Source organism: Anas platyrhynchos, chromosome 1, assembly GCF_047663525.1.
Source record: "Anas platyrhynchos isolate ZD024472 breed Pekin duck chromosome 1, IASCAAS_PekinDuck_T2T, whole genome shotgun sequence".
Classification (NCBI taxonomy): domain Eukaryota; kingdom Metazoa; phylum Chordata; class Aves; order Anseriformes; family Anatidae; genus Anas; species Anas platyrhynchos.
This window is the reverse complement of record NC_092587.1, coordinates 68,568,546-68,595,312: the sequence shown is the minus strand read 5'-3', so window position 1 is coordinate 68,595,312 and position 26,767 is coordinate 68,568,546. Positions and strand designations below refer to the sequence as shown.

At 38.2% G+C, this 26,767-nt stretch overlaps 1 protein-coding gene across 5 annotated transcripts in view; it reads right to left on the bottom strand.

Annotated features, from left to right (window-relative positions):
• PDE3A (phosphodiesterase 3A) overlaps positions 1–26,767 on the bottom strand; it is a 264,734-nt gene that overhangs the window by 149,825 nt on the left and 88,142 nt on the right. The window contains exon 1 of one of the 5 annotated variants that reach the window (XM_072040695.1): positions 11,743–11,951. The exons of 3 other annotated variants lie outside the window; for them this stretch is intronic. In XM_072040695.1, the coding sequence (XP_071896796.1) occupies positions 11,743–11,763 (21 nt within the window). In that variant the 5' untranslated portion in view covers positions 11,764–11,951. Of the gene's footprint in view, positions 1–3,361; positions 3,431–11,742; positions 11,952–26,767 lie in introns of those variants that run through there. One more of the 5 variants, XM_072040703.1, reaches the window with a different exon arrangement.

Below are 26,767 nucleotides of genomic sequence, written 5' to 3'. Positions count from 1 at the left end.
AAAAACATTTCATACATTTTATTCCAAATGGGAATTAAATAAAAGGGAGAAAATGTAAAGGTGAATGGCACATCTATTAAAACAAACAAAAAACCCACCAGCATAACTTTCTCAAAGTGAGGTTTGAGAGAGCTAAAACCAACCAACCAGCCAAACAAAAACACTTAAAATATTAAAAACAAACTAAAGTGAAATAAACAACAACAACAATAATAATTAAAAAAAAAAAAACAGGAAAAACACTCAATTGGGAAGTGGGCATGTGATCAGCTTTTTCAGCACTAAAACTGTGACAGTAAGTGTTACCAGACATTTACCAAACAGAAGATGATTTGTCACCTTCTGAAAGCGCTGGCAAGGTTATACCTCTAGTAGTTGCTATGTGGAGAGATCTCAAAAGCCTCTCTCAGGGCCACAACAAACTAGAGGGATTGCCAGTTTCAGCACCAATATGTAAATAACAGTACAGACAACAAATTAAGGGGTAGTTACATTTTCTCCTTAAAAAATCTCCACCAAACAAAATTGCTCTGAAAATGGACAATGTAAAAAGTCTAGTACTTGGTTCAAAATTTCATTTAATGCAAGTCTTCAACATCAAAAATCTAGATCTAACTTAACCTGTAATTGGATACACATGTGATTAATAATAATAATAAAAATTAAAAAGACATAAAACCACCAAGCAGCTATAGCATTTCCTGAGCTTATATGAATAAAGAACTATCTCAAAGCATCCAAGAATTGCATCAAGTTGCTTCTGTTAGAAAATTACGAAGTTAAGCATTATTATTATTATTTTTTAGAAGTACGCAGCTAGCTTGATGTATTGCCAAGTGCATTCACCAATAGGTCACATCTGGCAGGTTTCCGTAGCACATGGAATATGGGTTCCCCTTGGTTTTGGTTCACAAGAGGCAAAGAATTTTCTGCTTAGGGTAATCCAGAAGTCTGAAGCATGGAGCCACTTAAAACACCACTTGCCTGTGGATTCTGTGCTGTCTAGTAAGTAGTGAGTGCCCAATGCTCCTTTTTCTCCACTGTCTCCAAACTGAAAACATAATGTGCATTTCCCTCCTCAACATGGCCAACCACACTTGTGAAACAGAGAAATTTAAGATCTTAAAATACCATTTTCTCCAGAGCAACTAAACTTTCCTACCAGATTAAAAGACAGACTTTTGTTTCCTTTTCAGATGCGGAAAGGGAAAGTGTTTGGGTATCTTCAAAGGACAACAGTGCAACAGTAGTTGAAGATGAGATTACCTGTATTATTTATTGATAAATCTAGATGTTTTAAAATAGCATACCACTTAACTGGCATGCAGAATTAGAAAAGTTACTTATCTTCTCAAAATTGTAGCCATTTATAAAAGGGAAAAACTCCTCCCAAAAAGTATACCTTCCAATATTTCAGCTCAATTTTGATAGAATTTGAGAAGCAATGTCTTCCTGAATTTCACCATTACAAAAAGTCCTTAGGATAAGGATCCAAAGCTCCAGTATTACCTACCAAAGACTGTGTTGAAATACCTTACTGTAAATTTATAAAACATTTTGTAGGCAATTAAATAATTTATCCCTACAACAGGATGATAGAATGTCTCTTTCAAGGCTATTCAACAAATTATTAGCAGAGACAAGAATAAAACCTTTCTCCTAATGGTATAAATGTAGGAAGTTCACTGTTAGAATGGGATGGTTGGGGGGGGTGGGGGGGGGGGGGCAAGGACCTTCAAAACAGACATGCAAACTCAATCCCACCAGAAAATGCCAAACAACATTCCAATAAACTTTCAAAAAAAACTTCTGGAATGAGAATAAGGAAAAAAAAATCATCTCTGAATTGCCCAAAAGTTAGTAACTCCTATTTTCACAAACTTCTAACAACAATGGCAAAACAAAACAAAACAAGAAAACCACTTTATTACATATCAAGTGTTGTTCTTGCCATAGGAAGTCCTTCAAATTACTTCCACGTTGCATGTGGTAGGTCATGCCCTCACTGACTTAAACAGAGATATCTCCAGTGAATCTGTTTCAGTTAACAGCAAACTATAATCGACATCCATATCCCACAAAAGCTTTCACAGCAATGTCACAGATATGTCACATTTGTGCTTGCTTCAGTGCAGCAAACCTCAGCTCTGAATTTCACAACATTTTCCTTAGTTCTCAGTAAAAAAAATGCTCTATTTGATTGACTACACTTACCCCCCACAACCAATCCACTAAATCAGTAAGCAATTGGTGTCAATGGACACTTTGGTACAGCTGCACCCATTTACAAGAACAGCTGCTCAAGAAATAAAAGAACGTCCTTTTCGTCAAGCCACAAAACTTTCAGAGACATGAGTGACAAATCTGCCTAAGTGGATATTTATTAGCAACACTAAGGGCTCCTCCTTAGATCCCCAGTGTTTTGTTCCAGGCCCAAATCTTCTCTAAGCATAAAATTACTCATTTTTGTGACTGTCCCAGCTTCTACAAGCTGCTGCTTTTGCCAAACGTTAATAATAATTATTTGTATTCTAGTACCATTCATCATATACTAAACGCAGACCGTAAACCAGCAGCATACATGTGAGTGCACCGTACAGGGCCCCCATATGGCAACTGCTCTTAATAGCTACCCCTGTGCCTATGCAGAGCCTCCACCCTCACCAGGACCTACAACCTCTGCTTTGAAAGGAGAGCTTCAGCACGAGCATCTGAGTTTGTGGCAAATGAGTTTTTACTTTTTCCCATGGCCTCTGTGTCATATCCTGTTTCTCAGCATCCTCCCATTCCCCTAAACATGACTTATCTCTCTAGCACTTCTCTTTCTCAGATTCTAGGCCGACTATCCTGCTGACAGTGGAGCAATCTGAATGCCAGCTTTGCATATAATTAGATAAAGATTTCAACCATACTCCACCATTTCCCAGCAAGTCACTTTCAAGTACAGTAATTTTAACAAATTCTAACTGGAGAATCCGAGGTTTATAGAGTGTGTTGGTATCATAAGACAGAAGTATTAGGCAGAAATACTGTTTCTGTTTAGTTGTTGTAATATAATTTAGTTCAAATAAACCTTGTAAGTGACAGAAGTAAAAAAGCATTTGTTTGGAAAAAAAAAAAGAAAAAAACACCTAAGTAACAAAAATATGTAACTAACCTAATTAAGTAACAAAAATATGTTTCCACGTTAAATTATAGATGCACAAGAAAAAGCCAAGACCAAATTCTACTATTCTTAATCAAGTAAATGGATTCTAAAGCTGCTACAAGTCTAAAACAGCTTACATGAGGAAGAAACTGGAGCTTTGACATGTCAGTGTTTGAAAAGTGTTTGGCAGTCATCCCATATAAAGGTACTTACATGCAAGTCTGAGAGCAGAGGCTATGAAGTACCAAATTGTGGGTGAGTTCTGGTAGCTTTGGTGGGGAGTATCTGGTGTTTCGTGTGTTTTTTTTTCTTTTTCTTTCTTTCTTTTTTTTTTTTTTTTTTTTCCTGGAAATAATCCAGGGACAGCATATGGAAAATAGAACAGAGATTACAAAAAGGAAGAATTGTTCATGAGAAAAACAGTATTCTCAGAGTTATGCATGGCTCAGGAAATGGACAAATGACCCCTGCTCGGGAAAGATTTTATCAATGAATAGCTTTTTGGTTTTATAATCAACATTATTGCAGAAGGGTGGAGGAAGACTACGCAGATTATGATACTTGTTGTATTATTTCTCAACTTTACACACAAGAGATTTAAAATACCACTATCTAAATGCTGGCCATTAGGGTGCAAAAACCTTTTAAGGAGGAATACAGAACAGGGGTGAGTATCTGCTAAACAGTTCCATCTGCTGAAGCCAGTGGTCCAAGCAGCCTCTGTGTAATCTGAATCCTTTTCCAAACACACACTTTGCCCTGCTAGCCAAAAAATAAATACAAGATGTGCTCACATTTGGATCCAAATTAAAGCCTAGAAATTATTAAGAGTTCTAGTGAACATCATTAAAACAATTCATTTTTCTTTTTTACAATCCTACCCCAAACACCTCTCAGGAACAAAGGCTAGAGCAGAAATTGTCCCAGTGTTTACTCAGAACCATGGAAAAAATGTATAAAAGTCAACCAAAACCAGGTGATCCAGTATTCTCAGTTCAGGGAAACCCAAAAGCACCACTGGATGAAGTGCCTGGAAAACAGAATGAAGATGGGGGGAGGAGGTAGGAGGAATAACACAACACAAAACAAGAAAGCAACAAAAGATAAACAAACAAAAAAAGTAGGAAGTGCCTAAAATCAGAGCTTGATGCCAAATCTGAGCTCAATTCTGTTCCCTGGTACATAGGCACGCATCATTACTTTACTGCATTTACACACCAGAACAGCAGTTCAGCTAACCGAACTAGTACGCAGAACAGCTAACTTCAGAAGATGCACTAATAAATATGCCAGAAGGTGCAGGCAAATTCAATGTTACACAGAGCCCTTTCTGGACGCAAGGGTGAAGCAAACAACTTACTTTCCAGTAAAAACAGCTGTATCAGAACTGCACAGACCGCACGTAGAGTAATGGTTATATATTTTCCTATGCTGAACTGATGGAAGAAAGTGTTGGCTACAAGCTTAAGGCTCACATTATTGGGCTCAGGTCAAGTTTTCCCCAAATTCAGTCCACAGACTCAGAAATCGGTCTCCTCATTTTTTTCCTTATTTTTGAAAGCACATGGCAGTAAGTCAGACATGCATCTGTAGGAACTGGTTGACTTTTAACTTATTCTTCGTATGAAGTAAAGACCACAAGAGGTCTTGAAACAGCATTTCCAACACGTCAGGGCCAACTTTCAGAGGTGCACAATTTCCATACTGCTACAGAAACAGGAAGAGATAGGAAATGATGCACACTTTTAAAATTGGATGATCTGATGCAGTGCAGGTAATTAACCAAAAAAGAGAGAGAGAGAGAGAAGTAAAGCAGAGAAGCAAGCCTGCAAAATGGGCTAGCTCTAGGACTCCAAAGATGTTTTACATTCTTGGATCATCATAGCTACTTCTCAAATCACAAATGGATCTCTTTCAAACACACACAGATCCACTGTATTTGCTACCCTTGCAAATTCCTCCAGCCTAATTAAAAACTAAGAACTTAAAAATGAAATGTTTTGAGATAGATTAAGACTGGATAGATTGATAGTATGGATAGTATGTACACTCAGAAACAACTATTTATTTACAATAACTTTAGTTTTTCAGAAGAGCTATGGTTTGTAATAGGACAAAAACCAACTTGTCAGTTATATAGCAGTTTTAAACATATTGCAAAAATCATGTATTTCAGTGGGGTTGTGAGGAAGGAACTAGTCTGGAGTTCCTGAACAAAGATGAGATTCTATTTCTGAACACAAGTGCTCACATAGTCTTTGCCTTGGAGAGGGATCTAGGAGGAACCTAAAAACAAGCAGAATAAAGCAGCAAAGTAACCAGTAAAACATACATTAAATTCAGACTCATCTGATTTTCAGTCAGTGAACAGAGACAAACCATTGCCGTCACTAGCACGGTATATGTGAAATGTTGTCATCTTTGTCTATGAATTCAAGGATAACATTCCCTTAACAACATCCTATATTTATCAATAAATCTGTTTCTGAACTACAGCTTCATATAGGTTCGGTTGTCCCTGGCAGAGTGAAAAAGCTGTGCAGCTTTATCAACAGCCCACTTTAACCAACACGCATGCTTTACAAACGGTGGTAGCAATCCCCTAACGTTCAAAGTTCCCAGTTCCAACAAAAATGCATCAACAGTACATTTGTATCAGTGTGCGAGCCATTTGAAAACTCTTAGGGAAGATTTTCAAGCTCTCTTTGTTACATTTACTTGGTTTGTTGTTGTTTAAATTCAGTCTTCAAGGCTTCAGCACTCCAGGGACTCCACAGAGTCTGGCACGGGGTCATTCCTGCTGAAAACGGCTGCCAGAGGCTCGGCTGGAGAGCCAGGAGGGAGAGCACTCTCGCCGTCTGGGGAGAGGTGAGCTGCCGAACCCTGCATCAGCCCATTCACGCATTTCAAGGACAAGCCGGTCAGCTTCCATTTTTTGTAGTCATTTTAGAACAGGACTGACTGTTTAATGGTTTTACCAAAATAAAAGCAAAAGGCTGTTAGTCACTCTGGAGACGACCAGTGTCACAATCTGAGAACGCATACTCCATTATTCACAGAATCACAGAATTCCTGTTATTTGACATGTTTTCCCTTTGCCTGAGACATTCTTTCCATTGAATTTGCAACGGAATGAACTTAAAACAGACCCCCCCCCCAAAAAAAAAAAAAAGAAAAAAATACAATTACTCTGAAATAATAACAAACAGAAAAATCCATAGTAATTTCTGTTGCCATAGAACAAATAAATGGAATTTAACACATAACCTGATGAGCACCTCCCACCAAAGAATTAACCATATACATATGAAAAGATAAGGATTAACCAGAGCCAGGCTAAAATTATTATTAAGCAAATCTTGATTTTTTTAATGGAAAGTTTCAAACATTGAAAGCACTTCTATGCTTTCAGAGTTCCATACTTTTTCCACAAAGAATTTCAATCTTATTTGGTTTATAAAGAAGAATGCATAACATGCTTGACCATGATAGAGAAGAATTAGAAAAGACCATGCCACATGTCCTCTCCAGACCTAAGATTTTAAGATAACTAGATATTGAAAACAAGATGATCCAGATGGTTATTTGTCAGCCTGCAATCCTGTCCTTGTGATTCTTCTTTTTTTTTTTTCTGTGTTTAGTGTATTTTCTCTCAGCTTCTATTGTTCTTTCAATTTCAAATGTATATTATTTCCGAGTTCTAGATCTTATGTAATTTGTTGGTAGAACAGGATAATATTTTTATGATCAATTAATCTGCTTAGCATTCTTAAATGTCCGATTATATGGTTAACATAACCATATTAAGAGCTTGAAAGCAGAGCTAAATGAGTAATTGAATTCTCTGGCTTGGTGACTGGGTTAAACAGAGAAGGGGAGAGGAGCAGAAATCACCTTAGGCCAAAAAACAGCAACATTTCAAATTAACCCCTTTTTTAATTTTGAGTTGAAGAGCTGCTTCAACTCAAAATCAAACTCTTTACGTCATTTTGGTTATCATATTTTATCTTAATCTTCAGTAATTTAATATCTAAGCACAAATGACAAGTTCTGTTCACTAATAAGGTCCTACAAACTATTTAACCATCTTGGTTTGATATTTCTAAAATTCCTTCCACTGTCCTCTTTAATTCTTTGGCTGAAATGACTTGAATCATGCTAGTCCTCTTATTTTTATTTTTTTTTAGAATCATTGTAATCCACTAAGTGGATGCAATGATTCCACTTTCATAATGAATGTGACACTTGGTGGTAATAAGCATTTCTGTGTCACAAACTATAATATGAAATACTGAAGTTAAAAATACAGCAGCAGAATTAATAAGCTGAGAAGTTGCTACTTTGAGCTACAGATCTATTTTACAGGACAAAGAAATGTGTTTGTCTGACACAGTGACAAAACGGACCTGCTACTCTGACTGTATTTTTCTTTGCATAAGTCAGTGACTGCTACTAAGATGACACAGGAGTATTAAGATTTCATTCCCAGTCCTACGCACACACAGCTGATAATGCCTGTATACAAAAAAAACAGGAATATCTCATGTTCCAAAATGGCTTCATGAAAAAGTGCTGCACAGGCAAACTAAAGAGCTCAAAAAGACAACATGAACCTTTCATTAAAATGTTTTATCATTATTGAATAACTTCGGCTGGAAGGCACCTCTGAAAGTCATCTGGTCTAACTCCACCCAAAGCACAGACAACTTCATGTTTAACTCACACTTTTCTTTCAAAAAGAAAACAAGAATAAGTACAGCCATAATCATTTATAAAGGGACATCACAAGTCTTTGTAACATATATAAAAACAAAGCACGCAAATCAACCAAATTAAAAACTAAAAGAAGAATAAAATGCAAACCCTCTGGAATGCCTTGTAGGCCACCTTTTATGGATTTAACACTATTTAAAAAATACCTTTAAAGTCCAAGAGGAATCATGATATAGTAAACAGAATTACTGTTAGGTAGATAGGATGATGGTAGATGAATGAATATGCCTCAAAATTACTATCTTAATGTAATTTTTTTCCACTCTATTGAGATTCAAAATGAACACATTTTAACCCATTCTTTTGCAAATAATAAAGTAAACCAAAAGAGGGAATACCTTTAAATGCTAAGTTCCTTTGTATTGGAAGACTCTGGAAGCCACACTTCTGGCATGAGCAAGAAATTAAAAGGTTCACTGGTGGGTCAGTCCACTGTTCCTCACCCAGTCAGTATCAGACATTTAAGAAGATGTTTCAAAAGCTCCCTGACAGACAGGTCTAGCCTCCAGGAAGGTATTTTCCTAAGCCTCAGGAGTTTGGATGTAAGAACACTGCTTTGCACTCCTTTCCAAGGCTTTCTTTAAAAACAATAAAAATTCTAAACATTATTTTTACTTGTTAGGTTCAGATCACCACAGCTGAGAGAGACCAAGAAGCTCACACATTGCATGATAAATTTATCTCTGCACCATAAGGTCAACAAAGGTACAAACAGGCTGATGTCTGAGATGCGTGCACCTTTGTCAGTGCACTGCATCTGTGGGTGACCCAAGGGGAAAACAGAGTCCTTTTATGTGACCTTTAACAGGATATCAGGTGGGATCTTTTTATACAAGTTTATCTGAATATGCATCAAAATTACATTAAACTAGACAAGCAAGACGCTTCTATAATTAGTAAAGACACAGGAAACTCCAGAATCTAATTCACATTAGTGTAAAACAAGGAGAGAATTGAGAGGAAATGTAAGAAGAATAGGCTAACCAAAGTTTCCAAATTAGGACATTGGAAAGCATCACACCTAATTTTCACTGCAGCCTTCTAAAGCAACATGATTAAAACACATGTATATTGAAGGAATGCTGAGAACAAAGACAGTACAGCCCTATGGAAATGGTAAGGTTAGATCTCAAGAACTGTTGTTTCTGAAAAATTCTGCTATATGAGAGAGATTTTATTAAAAACATACAATACTGTAATTCCATATTCTATACTTGAGACTGTATACTCAATACTTATTTTGAGCATAATTAATTTTAGATACCCCAGAACAAAAAAAATGTCTTGGAACATGAATGGCAGCAGGGTATGTTTTACACTACTTCTCCTTCTCAAACATATTGTTACACTTCACTTAAAAATGTGGAAAGAGAGCATAATACCTCATTCATTGCTAACAGCACTATGAATGAAAGGCTCTCAGAACAGCTGTTCAACGATATTTAATGCACGGTCTAATAAGTATTGGCATTTCCCACTCGCAGATTTGTAGGAATTACATATGAGGTACAATTCCGTTGACAGATCCTTGCTCTTCTGGATAGACCCTTTGCCCAGTGCTGACGGCTTTAGTTTAATTCCTTACGGACATTACCATGTGCTTGCAACTCTGACTAGTTACACTAAGCCAGGTTTGATCATGGCACTGGATACACATTGTCTAAATACCATACAGCATCAAAAGCCACTTCCCAAATAAACTGTTGCTGGGAGAGAAAGGAACGTCACAGAAACACAGGCATGGAACATAGAACAAAATGAACCATACTAAATTTTTCAAGAGAAACAGAAACATGTCCACAGCCTCTTCCCAGAGTCAAAGCAGCTAGCTATTGCAGATGAATTGCTTTCCTTATTCTGATCACACAAAAGAATATAAGGAGCATTTATTTATTTATTTCCCATAGGATCCTACTGGACAAAATGTCCACCATACAGCTAAATAAAAACATCATATGATGGGTGAGCAACTGGCTAACGGGCAGGGCCCAAAGGGTTATGGTGAATGGGGCTGCGTCAGGCTGGCGGGCGGTCACCAGTGGGGTCCCTCAAGGCTCCATTTTAGGGCCGGTACTTTTCAATATTTTTATAAACGATCTGGATGTAGGAATAGAAGGCATTTTGAGCAAGTTTGCTGATGACACCAAACTTGGAGGAGTTGTGGACTCGAATGAGGGTGGAAAGGCCTTGCAGAGGGATCTGGATAGGTTGGAGAGCTGGGCGATCGCCAACCGCATGAAGTTCAATAAGAGCAAGTGCCGGGTCCTGCACCTGGGACGGGGAAACCCTGGCTGCACGTACAGACTGGGCGATGAGACACTAGAGAGCAGCCTAGAAGAGAGGGATCTGGGGGTCGTGGTAGACAACAAGTTGAATATGAGCCGGCAGTGTGCCCTGGCAGCCAGGAGGGCCAACCGTGTCCTGGGGTGCATCAAGCACGGCATCGCTAGTAGGTCGAGGGAGGTGATTGTCCCGCTCTACTCTGCGCTGGTGCGGCCTCACCTCGAGTACTGTGTGCAGTTCTGGGCACCACAGTATAAAAAGGACATGAAACTGTTGGAGAGTGTCCAGAGGAGGGCTACAAAGATGGTGAAAGGCCTGGAGGGGAAGACGTACGAGGAACGGCTGAGGGCACTGGGCCTGTTCAGCCTGGAGAAGAGGAGGCTGAGGGGAGACCATCGCAGTCTACAACTTCCTCGTAAGGGGGTGTCGAGAGGCAGGAGACCTTTTCTCCATTAACACCAGCGACAGGACCTGCGGGAACGGAGTTAAACTGAGGCAGGGGAAGTTTAGGCTGGACATCAGGAAGGGGTTCTTCACAGAGAGAGTGGTTGCACACTGGAACAGGCTCCCCAGGGAAGTGGTCACTGCACCGAGCCTGACTGAATTTAAGAAGAGATTGGACTGTGCACTTAGTCACATGGTCTGAACTTGGGTAGACCTGTGCGGTGTCAAGAGTTGGACTTGATGATCCTTAAGGGTCCCTTCCAACTCAGGATATTCTATGATTCTATTTTTTTAACAGTTCTGTAGCTGGAACTGCAAAGCACACATGTTAGTTTTGTTCTGTAAAGGGATGCTCACCCCTGCTTGTTCTTTTAAATCTGAGTAGTAGGTAGTAGAGAAAAGTAGGTTTTACGTTTCAGGGTTTCACTTTGTAGTGGATAGACAAGTGACAGAGAAAGCTTTTAAAGGCTTATTCCTTGCATTTGAGCATGCACAGAGATGAAAATAAGGCTTGAAATTTGTGCAATATTAGTCACACTGAAGGGATCCAAGATAATGACAATGCAAGAGCTAAGACAACATCTGCGTGCAAAGAAACTTGACCCAGCATAAGTAATATCTTTCTTGGTTTGTAAAGCTCCCGATGGACTTCATCCAAAATACTTCACAGATCTGCTCTCTTTCTATTCCCCTTGCTAAAAACTTGCACTCTTCTCAAGCTGGCTCCCTTCTCTGTTCTACTTACAACCTCAGCACTTCTGCTGCATAAACCAACTCCTCTGCAGCTCTTGCTATCTGGAATAATCTGCCTGTGTATCTACACCTGTACAGCTTTCCTCCTCCCCCTCTCCAATTATTCAGCTTCATGAATGGTATTATACAGCCTTGTCAAGTAGTTTTGAAACACAATTCATACCAAGAAAAAAGAAAACCCTCAGTGAAAATAAAGCTACTGGAAACAATGTGGTATTATCCAGCACATGCAGCTGTACATAGAAATGTCTGAACAGGAAAAATACAAAGATGAAAGCGTGAGTGCATGCAACATTCAGAATGAGGAAAAGCTGAAAAACGAGACAGCTGAAAGTCCTTACCAGATGCAGAGGCTTTTGCATTGATCCTCACTGTTCAATGCTTGTTATCCTGCTGGGCCCTGCATATCATTTTCAGAAGGGACCCTTAGAAATCTTCCCTAGATAAGCACATTGTTTAAATATCAGTGATATCCTTTGTATCCTTAGTGGAGGAGTCTTTTTTGATGATTGTCTGCCTGAACAGCCTAGTAGGAGATCATCCTGCTTCTTGCTCAGAGTAGCAAGTGGCATAGTAGTCACCCTAAATGTGTGCCACCTGTATTTATTGCTCATAGACCAAAACTCGTTGGCTGTTCAAATGGGGATAAATTGTTGAGGATTAGGTGAGCACTTGCCCTTTGAGCAACAGTCAGCTAGGTTGGGTCAAGTATGAAGCACAAAGAGAAGATTCTGCACCTCCCTTCAACCACATATAAAATTACCTGATGATATCTCTCATTGATACCAATTCCTTGTGAGGTAAGACAATATATTATAGCACTGTCTAGCAAAGCCTCACCTAGACCATGTACTTGCTAAAGAACAATGAAAATTCTTTGTACTTTAGGAAGTGCACTGGGGGGGGGGGGGGGGGGGAGAGGGGTGTTAAAGCAGAGTAAGTTATCTTTTAATTAAGTATGTATGGAGAATGCTAAAGTTGCACAGTTAATCAAAGCAGAAAGTGTCAGCCTGAATTATACCCCTCAGAACTAGGTTTGTGTAAATAAAACCTACCATTCCTCAGATAATAAGGTACTGTACGTGTTCCTTACAGCAGCTTGTAGCCCTGTGTATTTGCTAAGTGAAGAGATCCCACAGAAATTATCCACAGGGAAGCACATGACAATCGCTACTTACAGACAGTTTTCCATATAAAGAAACAGTGAAATTTTGGGGAGATAATTCTCCTACATAGACAGCTAATTAACTATTTTGAACTACTTGGCTCTGTTTGCAAAACACTATAAAAATAAAATAAAATTTAGCTCCTCTTAAATCCTTCCTAAGGGAGGAAGGATGTTTTTCAATAGACAGTAAAGTATGGATTAATAAAAAACATGCCTTCCAGAAAATTTCTAATTATGAAATGCTTTAGACAAACTAACTTGGTAGGAATGGTGAATTTTTATTAATTAACTTTGAATTATCACATCTCACATCAATGAACTAAATTGTATTCTCCAGTTTATTTCAAGACACCAGGTATGAAATTAATGGCAGAAGCCTTAAATATGTGGTTACTAGCCCTTACAGATTTTGTAAACAGCAGGAATTTCCATGAGCTTATTAACCTCTTGACAAAAAGGATTACTTATGACATGTAGAAAGCCTTTCCAGTCCCTCATTTTTCTTGCAAATGAAATTATAAGAACAACTAACAACACAAAAGAATGTAATGTACCAGTTTTTTTTCCTTTGCACTTGATATTCACCTGGTGATCAGGAAACATTAAACAATGCTTTGCTTTCACAGAGGTTGAGCAGCTGGATGCCTTACAGGGACAGGTAAAACATGAAGCCGCTCATATTTAAAAGAATAAAATAAATTCCATGCAATACTAAATCTGAGAAATGGAAAAACACAAACCTTGCTGAATATTTCATACAAAGGGGATGAAAAAATGTATTCAAATTAAGATTACTCTGCAAATGGTAATGTTCAGCAATCATAATATTTAATTATCAGTCTATTCCAATTGCTACTACTAAACTGAAAGATGTTTTCAGGTAGTCTACAACTTTGCAGAGACTGAAATAAGGTGAAACTAATTCCTTCTGTCAGCACTACAACAGGCACCTCACCAAAATCTTGTCCTCTCTGAAGCACAAGTGCACCACAAAGACCTTGATCTTCCAAGAACCTATAAACATCCTAAAGTCTAAAGCTTAAGCAAATATTCTCATGACAGCCCAGAGAACTGAAGCTAACTCAATAAGGCAGATACATAGCTGGTGAGGGGAAACTGTTTGTACCACTCAGGCTCACATGAATTTCCTCTCTGAAGAAATTGTTTTGTTTGTGTCAGGATCCAAAGTTAATGACAAAAAAGAGAGAAGCCACAACCTTCCTAAAGCCAAAGTCTTGATACTGTTAAAATGCAAGAACAATTCAGAAGGCAATAAAAAAATGTCAGTTCAACAGGGAATAAGAGCATGAAGTAGCCTAATTATGCATCAGTCAGGTTTAAACACTGTTTAAATCGCTGGAAAATTGTGCATCCAAGGAGGTTATGTTCTCAAAGAAAGAAGAGTGAAAATTTCTCTCAGTGCTGGTATTTAGAGACATTAATGTTACCAGAAAAACATGTATAGCACCTCACAGAAGCAGAAGGGCTCCTGGTAAACTGGGTGACTAAAATAGCCCATGACACAGCTACACTGGGCCTGGTGTTCACTGAGACACTTCTGTATGACCATCAGCTGGTGCTCCAAATACTGCCACAAGGGAAAGAGGAAAAGCAGGCAGGCAGGCAATTGCTAGCTCCTATTAAAATCAGAATTGAATGAAAACTGTATGTAAAATGGAACAAAACAAAACAAAAGTAAAACAAACAGGATTTTTAATTACAAGGCTTTCTTAAAAACAAAACAAAACAAACAAACAAACAAAAAAACCCATCATACTAAACCTTCCAAATGAGGAGGTTCAGCATTCATTTAGTTTTTGCCTTCAACTATCAGTGACCTATTATTATTTTATAGTCATATATCACTTATTGCTATGTACTGCAAGGAATAGGGGAGAAGGGATTGAGGAAAGACATTTAATGACAGTAAGCAGAGTACTTACTAATTTAAATAACTCCCAGAAACGTTCTTATCTACTGAACAAACATTCCAGTGTTTTAATTAAGTCAAGCAGACAGAGATCAGATGAACATGTATATAGCAATTTAGGAGTAACTCACAGCAGTGTAAGATGCACTTTTGTTCTTGAGGCCAAGCTGAGCCGTGGAGTCTTTTTTTTTTTTTTTTTTTTTTTCCCCCTTTAAATTAGAGTACAAGGGAGAAAATATACTAGAAAATATGCCATATGGAGGTTATTTAAGCTACTTTTTTACTTGCTATAAAATTAAACATTTTCACCATTTAGTCAAGTAGATAAATCACTACTATCACTATTATTCAGAAATAAATCAGCTGCTAGTGAGACAGAGTTTTCAGTAGTATACGTTTCAAGGACTCAGACAGAATTACAAACAACTGATAAAAATGAAGGGTTAACATCACAGGACTCAAGGTCTACTTACGTGGCTCCTGTCTATTAGTGTGGCAAGCTGGAGACCAGCCTGAACTGCAGAGGCCTCCCTGACACAGATCTTCACACCCACAAATTTCACAGTGCCTTTGAATATGCATCATCAGGCTTTCGCAGCAAGGAGCCATACTAATTTTCTTGCTTAGCATCTGTCACAGCTACACATCTAACAGCAAAATGGCATCTGGATGCACAATGCAAGGCTCACATGGACCATCAAATAGCTCCACCAGTCTGACTGTACAGAAGGTGATGAAACAAGAAGACCACTTTGCAGTTTGGATGTTCTTCCTCACGCTCTTTAATAAAGAACAGGAATTTTGGATAGGAGGATAACATGTGCTTAATTACTAGTAAAAGTCAGACATTAACATTCATGCCCATGCAGTCTCTGAATGGTAGGTTGCTTGATTACAATAGGGCAGATAGGGAAGAAATACCTGTTCCTGAGATGGGAGGAACAACAAAAGCTGGACATCTTGAACATCATCCCCCAACAATACTTCTGCCTCATGGACACTTAAAATTTTGCCAAAGGTAATGCACAAGTAAATACAAGTCTTGCTAAATAACTTCTAAGAAAGAAAATTGTAAGTTTCTTAAATTTTTGAAGTGCTTTTTATCTTTTTACATGAACTTGCTGTCTTTATTTCTGTTAACTTTTCTAAGAGAAAAGGTTTATCTTTAAAAAGCACAAGTAGAGTAGCACACTACTAGTTGCAACCTGTCACAGCATTTGTGTTTCAAGCAAAACTGAGTCAACAAGACATGCATTACAGAAGATAAGTGGCTGTGTACATCTTACAGCTACTATTTTTCTATATTACAGAAAAACAAATTAACAGGCATTCTGAAACATGGGCAAAGAGCTCAGGGTGGGAAGACACTGCAGTACGATCATGGGCACGTGGGAATGGAATGATGCCCTTAAATGAGAGAATAAGTGTATGATAGAACACGTTTAGGTATAAAAAACATTGTTCAAAGTGCCCTTCAAAGTGATTTTGTTACTCCTAATCTAGAGGAATAAAAGAACTGACTGTCCCAGAAGCATACATGAATATACACCAGAAACTGACTTCGTCAAAAGACCAGGATAGGATAAATAACATATTTATTCCATTATTTGACAACATAGTTCTTTCTCTTTCAGAGCAGCAAAGACACTTTTGCAAGACTGCTCCATTACATCACAAAATTGTTATGGAATGCTCCACTTCTTCAACATATGTCTGCTCTCCCACATCAGCACAATAATTGCAGTTGAAACCAATACAGACAACCCACAACCAGCAAATTTATGTCTTGCATCTGTCTTTACCTTATCACCAATTGTATAAATATCTGGGGTCTTTATTTCCAAAAAGATTTTTAAAACTTTCACTAGTCAATCAAAAAGTTTATAGGAAATATGACTTATATATAGACCAATTTAAAACCCACAGCTCTAGACAAATTTCACTGCGATTACTTAGGAAGCACTAAAATGTATATAGCCAACCAATTCTACAGCAACAAATGGAAAAAGAGGAAAAAAATAAACCCAACTAATTACAGTGTCCATCTGGCAAATTAAGAACTGTGATTTATGAAGACATAGAATCATCATGTTTATACTTAGGGTTCAGGAGTCAAGAATTAGGACCCAAGCTCATGGACTTAAATTTAAGCTTAGGCACAGGACTTGGGGCAGGAGGTATAACCAGGGAGCAAGGAGTGAAGGGAGAACCCCAACAACAAAGAATACACACGCTGATTCTAAACAGTTGATCCCTAAGTTTGTGAACTCGGATTAACATCAGCAAGAGCTGCTAAGTGCTCAGCTTCTTGGATGTTGACTCTCATGTCACATTGGTCCTTCATTTAAGTTCACCTACCCTTTTTCTTATCTCCTGAAGTACTATATTCCCCAATGTCAAGAACTCAAAAGAAGCAAGCATGACTCTAATTATTAAAACTCTGTGAAGTTACTTATACAAGTTCAAGAAAGAGACCACAGCAATCATCTTCATATGTTCAAAATGAAAGATTATCACCCCCATTCCTGGTAAGTATTTGGAAGCTTAAAATTAGTATCATTTTAAAAATCTTATTCTGCATGCTTAACTAAAGAGATGCTGGGCAAAATGGCAGAAATAGCAGACTTTAAACCTTCCCACACATAAACATTATATATATATAATATATAATATATAATACATAATACATAATATATAATATATAATATATAATATATAATATATAATATATAATATAAATCCATCATCTTCATGATTGCTTTTGTCTTTTGAGCAGATAACTTGTCTAGTTTCTCTACAATTATAACCCTTCATCTGTCAGTTATTATTACAAGACAGGCTACTAATGGGAAAAGAAGCTAACATTAAGTAAAATAAGCATGTAAGCAAGCATGAGGACAACCTCACATGCAAAAATTTACAGATTGCAACATGAGGTAGGAAAAAGACTGAAATATCTCTTGGTGCAAAAAGGCAAAAGAAGCAGAGCTTTTATTGGGTAAGGAGAAACCCAATCAAAAAGGAAAAAAGATGAGGATTTCTGAGATCAACAGTTAAAATAGGCAGCTTAAAAGAAGCATACAGGAAGTCAGAAAAATATATAAATGAGAAAACAATAGTACGTAATGCTGTAGCTCGCTCTAACTGCCCAAAAGAGCAAGCTAAATGCTAAAGCATGAAGTCATGAAACAAATTCCGGGAGTTCATCAGGTTTGAAGTTTCTCACGTGCAAAACATGAATTTATGATGGGAAACAAATTTAACTGAGGAGACTAAAGAGAAAGCCACAACTATGGTGATGTTCAAAATTTCAGTGCTGAAATTGCAGATCACAGGATCCCAGAACGGCCGTGGTTGAAAGGGACCTCTGAAGATCATCTAGTCCAAACCCCCGGGCAAGAAGGATCAACTGGAGCACACTGCATAGGATGGCATCTAAGTAGGTTTTGAATATCTCCAGAGAAGGAGACTCCACAACTTCTCGCAGTGCTCTGTCATCTTCACAGTAAAGAAATGCCCTCTCATATTCAGATGGAACCTCCTGTGCTTCAGTTTGTGTCCGTTGTCTCTTGTCCTATCACTGGGCAAAACCGAAAAGAGATACCTGCTCCATCCACATACCACTAAAAGGAAAGGGAGGTAGGAAGCTCCTGGGAAATCACTGGAAGCACAGCATGGAGAAATCACTTTAAGTCTAATGGGTCATTCAGACAGAAACATAGACAGCTACAAATAGAAAAAAAAACAAGTCACTCTAAGAGCAAGCTCTTTGTCATGAGCCTAGTAAAGATTACAGAGCTTTCTAAAAAGCACTTCAGTACCTCTGTTTGTCTCATTTTTAACATCTTGTCTGCTGTTACACCAAAGATATGCCAGGGCTAAAAACAATCTAGATTTCTCAAGTGCTAGTTGTGTTCTCCAGAAACTAGAAGTCAAACCATATGCATGTTTTCCTTAAAAGCTTCAAAAAAACAAACAGGGTGTTGGTGGCCAGGGGAGAATTCATGCCTTGGTTTCCTTCTTCTCCATTCTCTGCCTGAGAGGCTTTTTTTTTTCTTTTTAATATTTTTTTCTTAATAAAAAATAAATAACTACCACCTGTAGTTTTGCACAAAACAGAAATAAAAATAAATAAATAAATAAAAAGTAAATGCTTTGCTGTTTTTGTAAACGTAATGTATTGCATGAAAACTAATACAAGTATACTTGATACAGAGGAAGCATGGTCTCTCCAGGGAACAGAATGATCCAGTCCCAGGCAAATCAAACCTTGATGAGCCAACAGCTCTCAATTCATGTGCTAAAGTATATGTAATGATTTTATAATATGAACTCTCAGGGTCAGAGCTGAAACTGAAATAACTTAATTTTAGAGACCCAAAGATTAGATGTCAGTGTATTACTACTGTCATCCCAAACACACACCTATTACTACTGTGTTCTGAATGCTCTTACATATCTTCTCTTCCAAATGCATACCCCAGGACAATGCTAGACAGCACTGTCTCCTGCTGCTACAGGTTTTGCTCACACTAGCTAGCTAAAGGTGAACATTGACTCAAATTTCACTAGCTGGTGAATATTATATATACCCTTTATAATTTGCTAAATCAGTCTTGAGTCTATACAGTATTGAAGTAAATGCACTACAGAAGTACACAGCTATAGTCTTGTGATCCTACTCAGAAGTGTCCCCCCCCCATTTATTTATTTATTTTTCTAATGAGGAATCAGAAACACAATATACCTGGCTACCCAGGCATATAATCAATTCAGTGATGATACCTGCAACATTTAACCCTAAGGATTAAAACAATAATGCTCAGGAATAAGATTAATGGCTAGAAAGGGCTCAAAGTTTTATGTTTGGATAATACCAGTTTTAAAAAAATATTTCTAGAGAGCTCCTCTGTGATCTGAGCTTTACTTTTCTAAGCACTACACTGCATGCTGTGATTCCCATTTCCAACTCCTTATAGTCTAAACAGACTAGGATTACAAAAGTGTTCATGAACTCATTTGAAAGACAAGCTTGAAATGAAAAGCTAGGAAGCAACTTTTTCATACACCTAGCACAAATTCAGGACAGAACCCAAAGGAAAACAAGTCTTGGTACCTAGCTTTTCCCATGCTATCCTGATTTTTTGGATATATGTATACATTGCATGTCTGAGTATGCGCATGTAACTAGTATGTTAGAAAATACAATAACAACAACAACACAAACAAACAAAAAAGACAATTTATTCATCTGAAAGGCATTTTTCTAATCCACGCTGTCTTTCTCTGTTGTGATCATGGAAGCTCAGGGTTCATTTTCTTATGGATTTCCCACTAGCAGAACTAACTGCTGTAATTAAGGAAAACTTGCAGGACTCATATCTCATTACCACTGATCTGAATGAGATCATGAAGGGCACTAACCAGTTTGCGGCTGACCCCAGCCTGGGGGATGGGAGGAGGGGGGTGATGCAAAACACTACAGAACAGGCTAGAGCCCAGAGGGACTACAGACAGCCTGGAGGAAGGGGCCATCAGGAGCCCCATGAAATTAAGCTGGTCCAATGGTGCAGCCCTGCCCTGGGCAGGCAGAGCCCCTGCCAGCACAGGTGTGGGGCCCGCCTGCCTGGGGAGCAGCTCCAAGGAACGGCCCCGGGCCCTGGTGGGCAGCCAGCAGAGCCCTGGAAACAAAGATGGCCAACGGCCTCCAGGCTGCATCAGCGGGGGCATGGCCAGAGCCTGTGGGAGGGGATCATACACTCTGCTGAGGGCTTCTTAGATTGAACCTGGAATGCCATGTCCATTTTGGGGCCCCACTATACGAAAGTCATGGACAAACTGTCACAAGTTCAGCAGGGGGCTACTGAGACAGCTGGGGCCTGGAGCACCTGCCTTGTGAGGAGAGGCTGAGGGAGCTGGGCTTGTTCAGCCTGGGGAAGATGCAGCTTTGGGCAGCATGCCCATCCCAACAGGGAGGGTAGAATCAAAGAAATTAAGCCAGGCTCTTAATGGTGGAACACAGCTAGAAGCCGAGAGACAACAGACATGAATAGAAACCAGAAAGGTTCAAATTGGACATGAAATAAAACTTCTTCATGCAGGGCAATCAGACGACGGGGCAGGTTGCCCAAAGGCAGTGCAGTCTCCATTCTTGTGGACTGTCAAGACCCAAAAGTCCCTGAGCAGCGTGGTCTGAGCTCAGAGCTGGCCCTGCTTTGGGCAGCTGGTTGGATCAGGGACCCCCTGAGACCTCTTCCAGCCCAAATCATTCTGTGATACTATGCTGTGTTTCAGAATAATCTGTTAAGCACAATTGGCAACACACTGTGAGGCAAGAACACAAGTACTGACAGTAAAAATGTCTAAATTATTATTAAAATTGTGCTCTTACTGATTTCTCCACTGATCATAATTCAAATACCTTCATCTGGACAAAACTGTTGTCTGAAAAATAGCATGAGTCATGACAACAGCATTAAACTAGGAGAAGAAAAATACAATCAAATTAAGTCTTCTCAGATGCATAATGCAAATCTACTTTACTCTGCACTATGAAATGGCACTTCCTCAGCAATTTCCTTATAGCAGATATCAACTTAAAATGCTGAAGAGTCAAAAAATGAGGACCCTGTCCCTTGAATTTGATTAATCTACTATAGGAAATGCCACAAAGAAGAGGAGAGAGTATTGTTTCCTATGAGGAAGGGATCATTTACCAACTCAATTCCCTGGGAAAGAGGGTTGTATAAGGACCTAGATAAGCTGCCTGCTCACTACAGATAGCTTTGAAAAGGGCTTACAATGCAGCATAATTCCTGTGAGAGTTTGTAAAATCACCATCTCAGCTTAGGACCTGACTGGACTTCCTCCCAAAGCTGCAGTCACCTATATTAATTCCGGACTGTTAGAAGAGAGCACTGAAGTTTGTTTTTATGGGGCAGGAGCGTTTTGATCTTTATTTTTACTATGTTAACTATGTGCGTCAACAGTTAGTAACTAGCTTTTCCAAATTTAATTCCTCTGTTAGCTTGGATTAACATCAATATGACATGAAATGCATCACTCAATGAATCAAATACTTCACTTGTTTTTCCTTTTTAATTGAAGACTGAAAGGAGAAGCACTTATAATAAGAAAATGGAATAACCACTCCGGAGAAAGAATAAGAAAGGTCTGTGAGGTGGGAAGAGAAGATAAAAATGGAAAAACACATTCAGAAGTTCTTGACAGGATTTATTGCTAATGTTGCACATGGATGTGCCTGTCTCACAAGAGATATCAGTGACTGCTGATAGAGATGGGTCAAATACCCAAAACAGTACAACAATATTGCTTCAGCATCCAACTCGACTGATTCTGTGTGAACAGCATTCCTTCCACCACTCAAATTTGTAAGGTCAGTCATCAGTCCACTCAGTTGGTTACATACCAGGAACAACCTTCCTTTTCTGTTGCTATGAGCAGAGAAGGTGGGGACAGGCTCTGATGAAGATGTCAGTTGGCATCAGCCTATTCAGCAAAGGCATCCCTTATTAAGGTCAACACATTACAATTACCAATTCTCATAAAGTCATGAATCAAAAAAGGAGAGCTTACTGATTTGCTCTGATTGAAAACAAAAACAAGCCAAGAACAACAAAAAGACCTTCATATTAATTCCCCACAGAACAGGCAGTTTTCAGAGGCTTTTGTTCACAAACAGCCACAACGATGTGAAAAGCAACATTGCCCTGGCTCTCTGACATCCAGGTTGATGTCTGCTAGGAATGGCATGCAGGCAGTTTTCACAAGACACATTGCATAACTGTGCAGGGCTCAGCACTGGACAAAAGGGTGGGACTGGGAGCTCACAGGGAATATTTGGACATAATTTGAGAAAACAGATTTTCAAGCAGGCCATGTTAAAGAGGCTTCCAAACTTTATCAGCCCCAAGAGCAGCCGTTGTTTTATCCAGTCTAAACCAGAAAAACTTACTGATTGCATTTTTTTTTCCTCTTTAGAAGGGATCAGTCTGGCATATTGATTCATGGTGTTACTACACTGGCTTTCTTCAGCTGGAACATTCCTTCAGCATCCCATGAAGGGCTATTAAAAATAAGTAAATCACAAGAACCATCTGTCCTCTGCAGAGGGGGGAGAATGGGGAACTTCAGTGGGTTTCCTCCTTGCTTCACAGTGTTGACCTCTTTCTGTTTGTGAGAGCAGACTACATTATTCTGAGAACTCAACACCTACATCCAATATACAATATTTCGTCTGTTAGCTAAACTTTAAGCTGCATAGGAAGAAAGCATAAGCTTGAAGCTGCATGGAACTGATAACATCATAATGATTATTCAGGGAGAAAGGACGTTATCTGTGTTTTTCCTTCCCAAGAAAATTTTTGTCGGTTAGGGCTTTTGTTTTGTTTGTTTTATGTCACACCATCTTCTTCCACTTCAGTTGATATCCTTCCTTTAGACTAAAAGCAACTATATGCTAGTAAGTATAAAAATACAATCTTTGTAACTATTCTTCTAAGAGGGGAAAATGTGGTTTTTTTTGATGAAAATTCACGTTTTACAAGTGTTTCCTCCCCATTTTTCATTGAAACATCACACTGAATTTTCACTCATAACAGCAGAATACTCTTCTGCTCTCTGAGCAATGTTCTTTACTCCCTCTTTGGCTATCGCCAAAACAGAGAAAGACTACATTTAAGCAAGGATACATTTAAGAAAGTAAGCAAACATAAAAATGTAACATACCTGTAAAGGAAAGTGAATTAAAAGGGGGGGGGAGGGAATAAAAAAACAAACAAACAACAAAAAAAAAGCACATAAGCACATTTGAAATAGCTTTTAAGAACAGTATCATTTTGCTTTTAGATAGGCATCTACTCCTCTGTGCCTCATCAGGGGGAAACACTACTTGTCATCAAAGGAAGTTATTGTTCCTAGTTAATTAATGACTGTAACATGCCTTGGGATCTTGGAATGTAACATATCATTGCTATTACACAATGCTGAGGTCTTTTCCATCAGTTAAGTATTTCTATTAATGTGTATAACCCAAGTGTGTTACGCTGTTTACTTTGATCATATCCTTTCTAAGCAATTTCGCAATCTTCCCCCAATCCTGCAAAAGATGGTTTGCAAAATCTGCAAAAAGCTACACAAATATAAACTCTTATTGATCCTCAAAATCCACGTCCTACAGACACTTTGAAAGTGCCACTGTTTACTCCACCCATTCTGCTAAAAGTAGGATCATCCAATGGCACAAAAGTACACAGCATTACAACAAGTTGCAGACAGCAAATGCTTTTGTGATTCCCTGTACCCAACACTGTTGTGGTGGTCTTGCAGAGATTCACGCAGGGGTTTCCCTTCAAAGTTCTGTTCCTGTAACAACCAGTGCACACACACACACCTTGCAGACAGGGGACTTGTGAGGGTCCCAGTCATTATGTCAGAAAACATTCATTCCTTCCTATCAAAAGACACATGGCAAATTTTCGCTTTTTTTTTTTTTTTTTTTAACTTAAGATTGAAGGACATCATGATGGCAGATACTGTCTATACAATCTTTGCTGATTAAGAGTGTGGATACAAAATGAAAAGATCAGTAGTAAATGATGCAGTACTTTTCTAATTAACATGAACACACACACAGCTTCTACCTTATCAATCTCTTTACAATTGCACATTTTCTTTGATAATGATCCTTCCCTACCTCAGGGTTTGCAAGTGTTTTTTATAACTTCTCTTTTAAGAATGAAGGGGGATTAAAACAAAAACAAAAGAAAACTGCTTGTCACTATTAAGTGGTGATAGACATGCACAAGTATTTTCTGTTGCAATTCAAAAAGATAACAGGAATCGACACATAAACAAAGAGTGCACATTTGAAACATTAAAGTTTGGAAAAATCTTTGCAAAGGTTTAAGAATTAGAAGAAAATAAAATGTTTCTATTCACATACACAGAAAATTTCTGTTGTGCCTTAAGCATTTGCCAACAAAACAAATTGAAACTTGATTGCTAGAACCACACAGCCACAAAGAGCACCCCAATCAGAACCAGCATAAAACCACAAATAAAAATCACTCTCATGTGCCAAAGGCCTTTTGAAACCAGGAGGAGGTTAAAGCTTTTTTATGTATTAAAAATGAAAAAAAAGAAACTGTCTGATGTGGTTGTCAGAGAGGAATATGGAACTGCAGAAGTACAGACCTGCCCTCCTGGGGCTTCCCAGCCCCAAGGAAACAGTTCTGGCTCCTCACTGCAGCCCTGCGCAGCAGTGCCAGTTTCTGCCTTAAAGGTCAGAATGAAAACCCTGGTGCCAAAGAAACTGCAAGCAAAAGCCCTGATGGGGACAACAGAAGGGAGCAGTGCTGAGGAAAAGTTGTTCTTTCCTGGTTACAGAATACTGAATTATTATCAAGTTGGACAGCGTGTAAAGTTAAATTTAGAAATGAATTTAACTCTTGAAAATGGCAAGATGGTGCATTTGATCTGGCTCTGCAGACGCAGCCAAGTGGAACCCAACACTTGGTGGGCTTTAAGATCAGGAAAACAAAGGAGTAGGTTGGGGCTGCTGAGGACTCAGGTTCACTTTTCAGGTCATGTGCAAAGATGTCACCTCATCTGGCCTCTTTGCATAATTTGCAAAGCACAGACATTACAAAAACTGCTTTGCCAACATATGCCACTGGGGATCTCTTGGTCTCTATTCATTCAAGCTAAGAAAATATTCAACAAACTGCACTTGCACTTCTCATTCAGGGCCTATAGCCTGAGAAGTCAAACTGTCAAAAAAGAATTATGTTTAACATTTTAAGACAATGCATTGCTTCTTCAATTATTTTTTACTGTGAGAAAGTTGCAGTGTGTAAACAGCAGTATTAGGACACCAAAGGTCCTCTGCAGCCTTGGTGCAATCCCAGAGGACAAGAGCAGAGAATGGAGAAAAGTACCACAAAGTACCACCTATTCTGGCTGATTCAGAAAATCGTTCCCTGAAGGTCAACAAGCTTTATGTATTATTCTGAAGAATCACATATCAGAAAAGCTCATTTACATAAATGAATTAAAAAGTCAGTAACTGGGTAATGAGGATGACAATGTTAAAAAGCAATGTAAAAGATATGCAATGTGGTGCTAATTGTTACCAAACCCTTACTGTCACTATATAAAGCACATATTAAATAGGTAGTCTAAACTTGTATTTGTCCTTCTTACAAATTAACGTTTAGCTTTGTCTTTATCTATTCTATTCATTAGTTTATGTCTCTCAAGGGGCTTTAACTATAAGAAATACAATATACTGACAGTCACATATGCCTGTATTTTACAGATGTGGTGTAGCTATTCTCTCTGGGAAGAAAATAATAATAATAAAAAATATAAAAATAGAGGAAAATACAAAGTAGGCATAAATATTGAAATATAGTAACATGCAGCCCACCAAAAAAATAGAACAGACTCTAGCATAAACCTGCATTTCTTGTGACAAGATTTCTTTGTGACTGTGACAACAGTCACAAAGAATAAAACTCTACTTGATATAGGATACAGTACATAGCAGAATTTTGAGTGTTTCTTTTAAACAAACACATCTATCAAGTCACAGCTTAAAACAATTACAAGCCCTCGTTCACTGCTAAACTTAAAGCTGGCAGAATTAGATAAAAAATTCAGCTGTACTAAATGTCTAGTTAACCTCAAGCCAAAATAAGCTCAGATTTGTTTTACTGTGCACTTTTGATGGTTTTATTGTTTCTACTACACCAAATATCCTGAACAGAACACAAACACAGGCACTGAGTCAGATTATGGCAGCTCTCCGTTATCAAGGTTCTTCCAGGCAAATCAGAACTCATCTCAAGTTTTCAAGCTTGCTTCTCTTGACTAAAGAAATTTCTACTTTTATTTTTTATTTTTTTACAAAAAATAAAATAAATAAAATAAAATAAACATTAAAAATGTAGTAATGAATCTGGATGTATCATCCTAGTTTAAATTAGAAAAATACTGAAAGGAACTCCTCCATATTTGGACCTATTTGCTGAAGACAAACTATTGTTTCATTTTTTGAGCAAAAGGTTCCATAAATGACATCCATTAACACTGTAAAGATTTACTGCTATCATTTTTATTGTTTTCCTTAATACTATATTCTCTCATCAAGTTTACATTATAACAAAACTCAGTTGAAGATTACATTTGAAAATATAGTATCTTGAGATGGCATGAAATACTGAAATGCCACGAACACTTCTTTCAT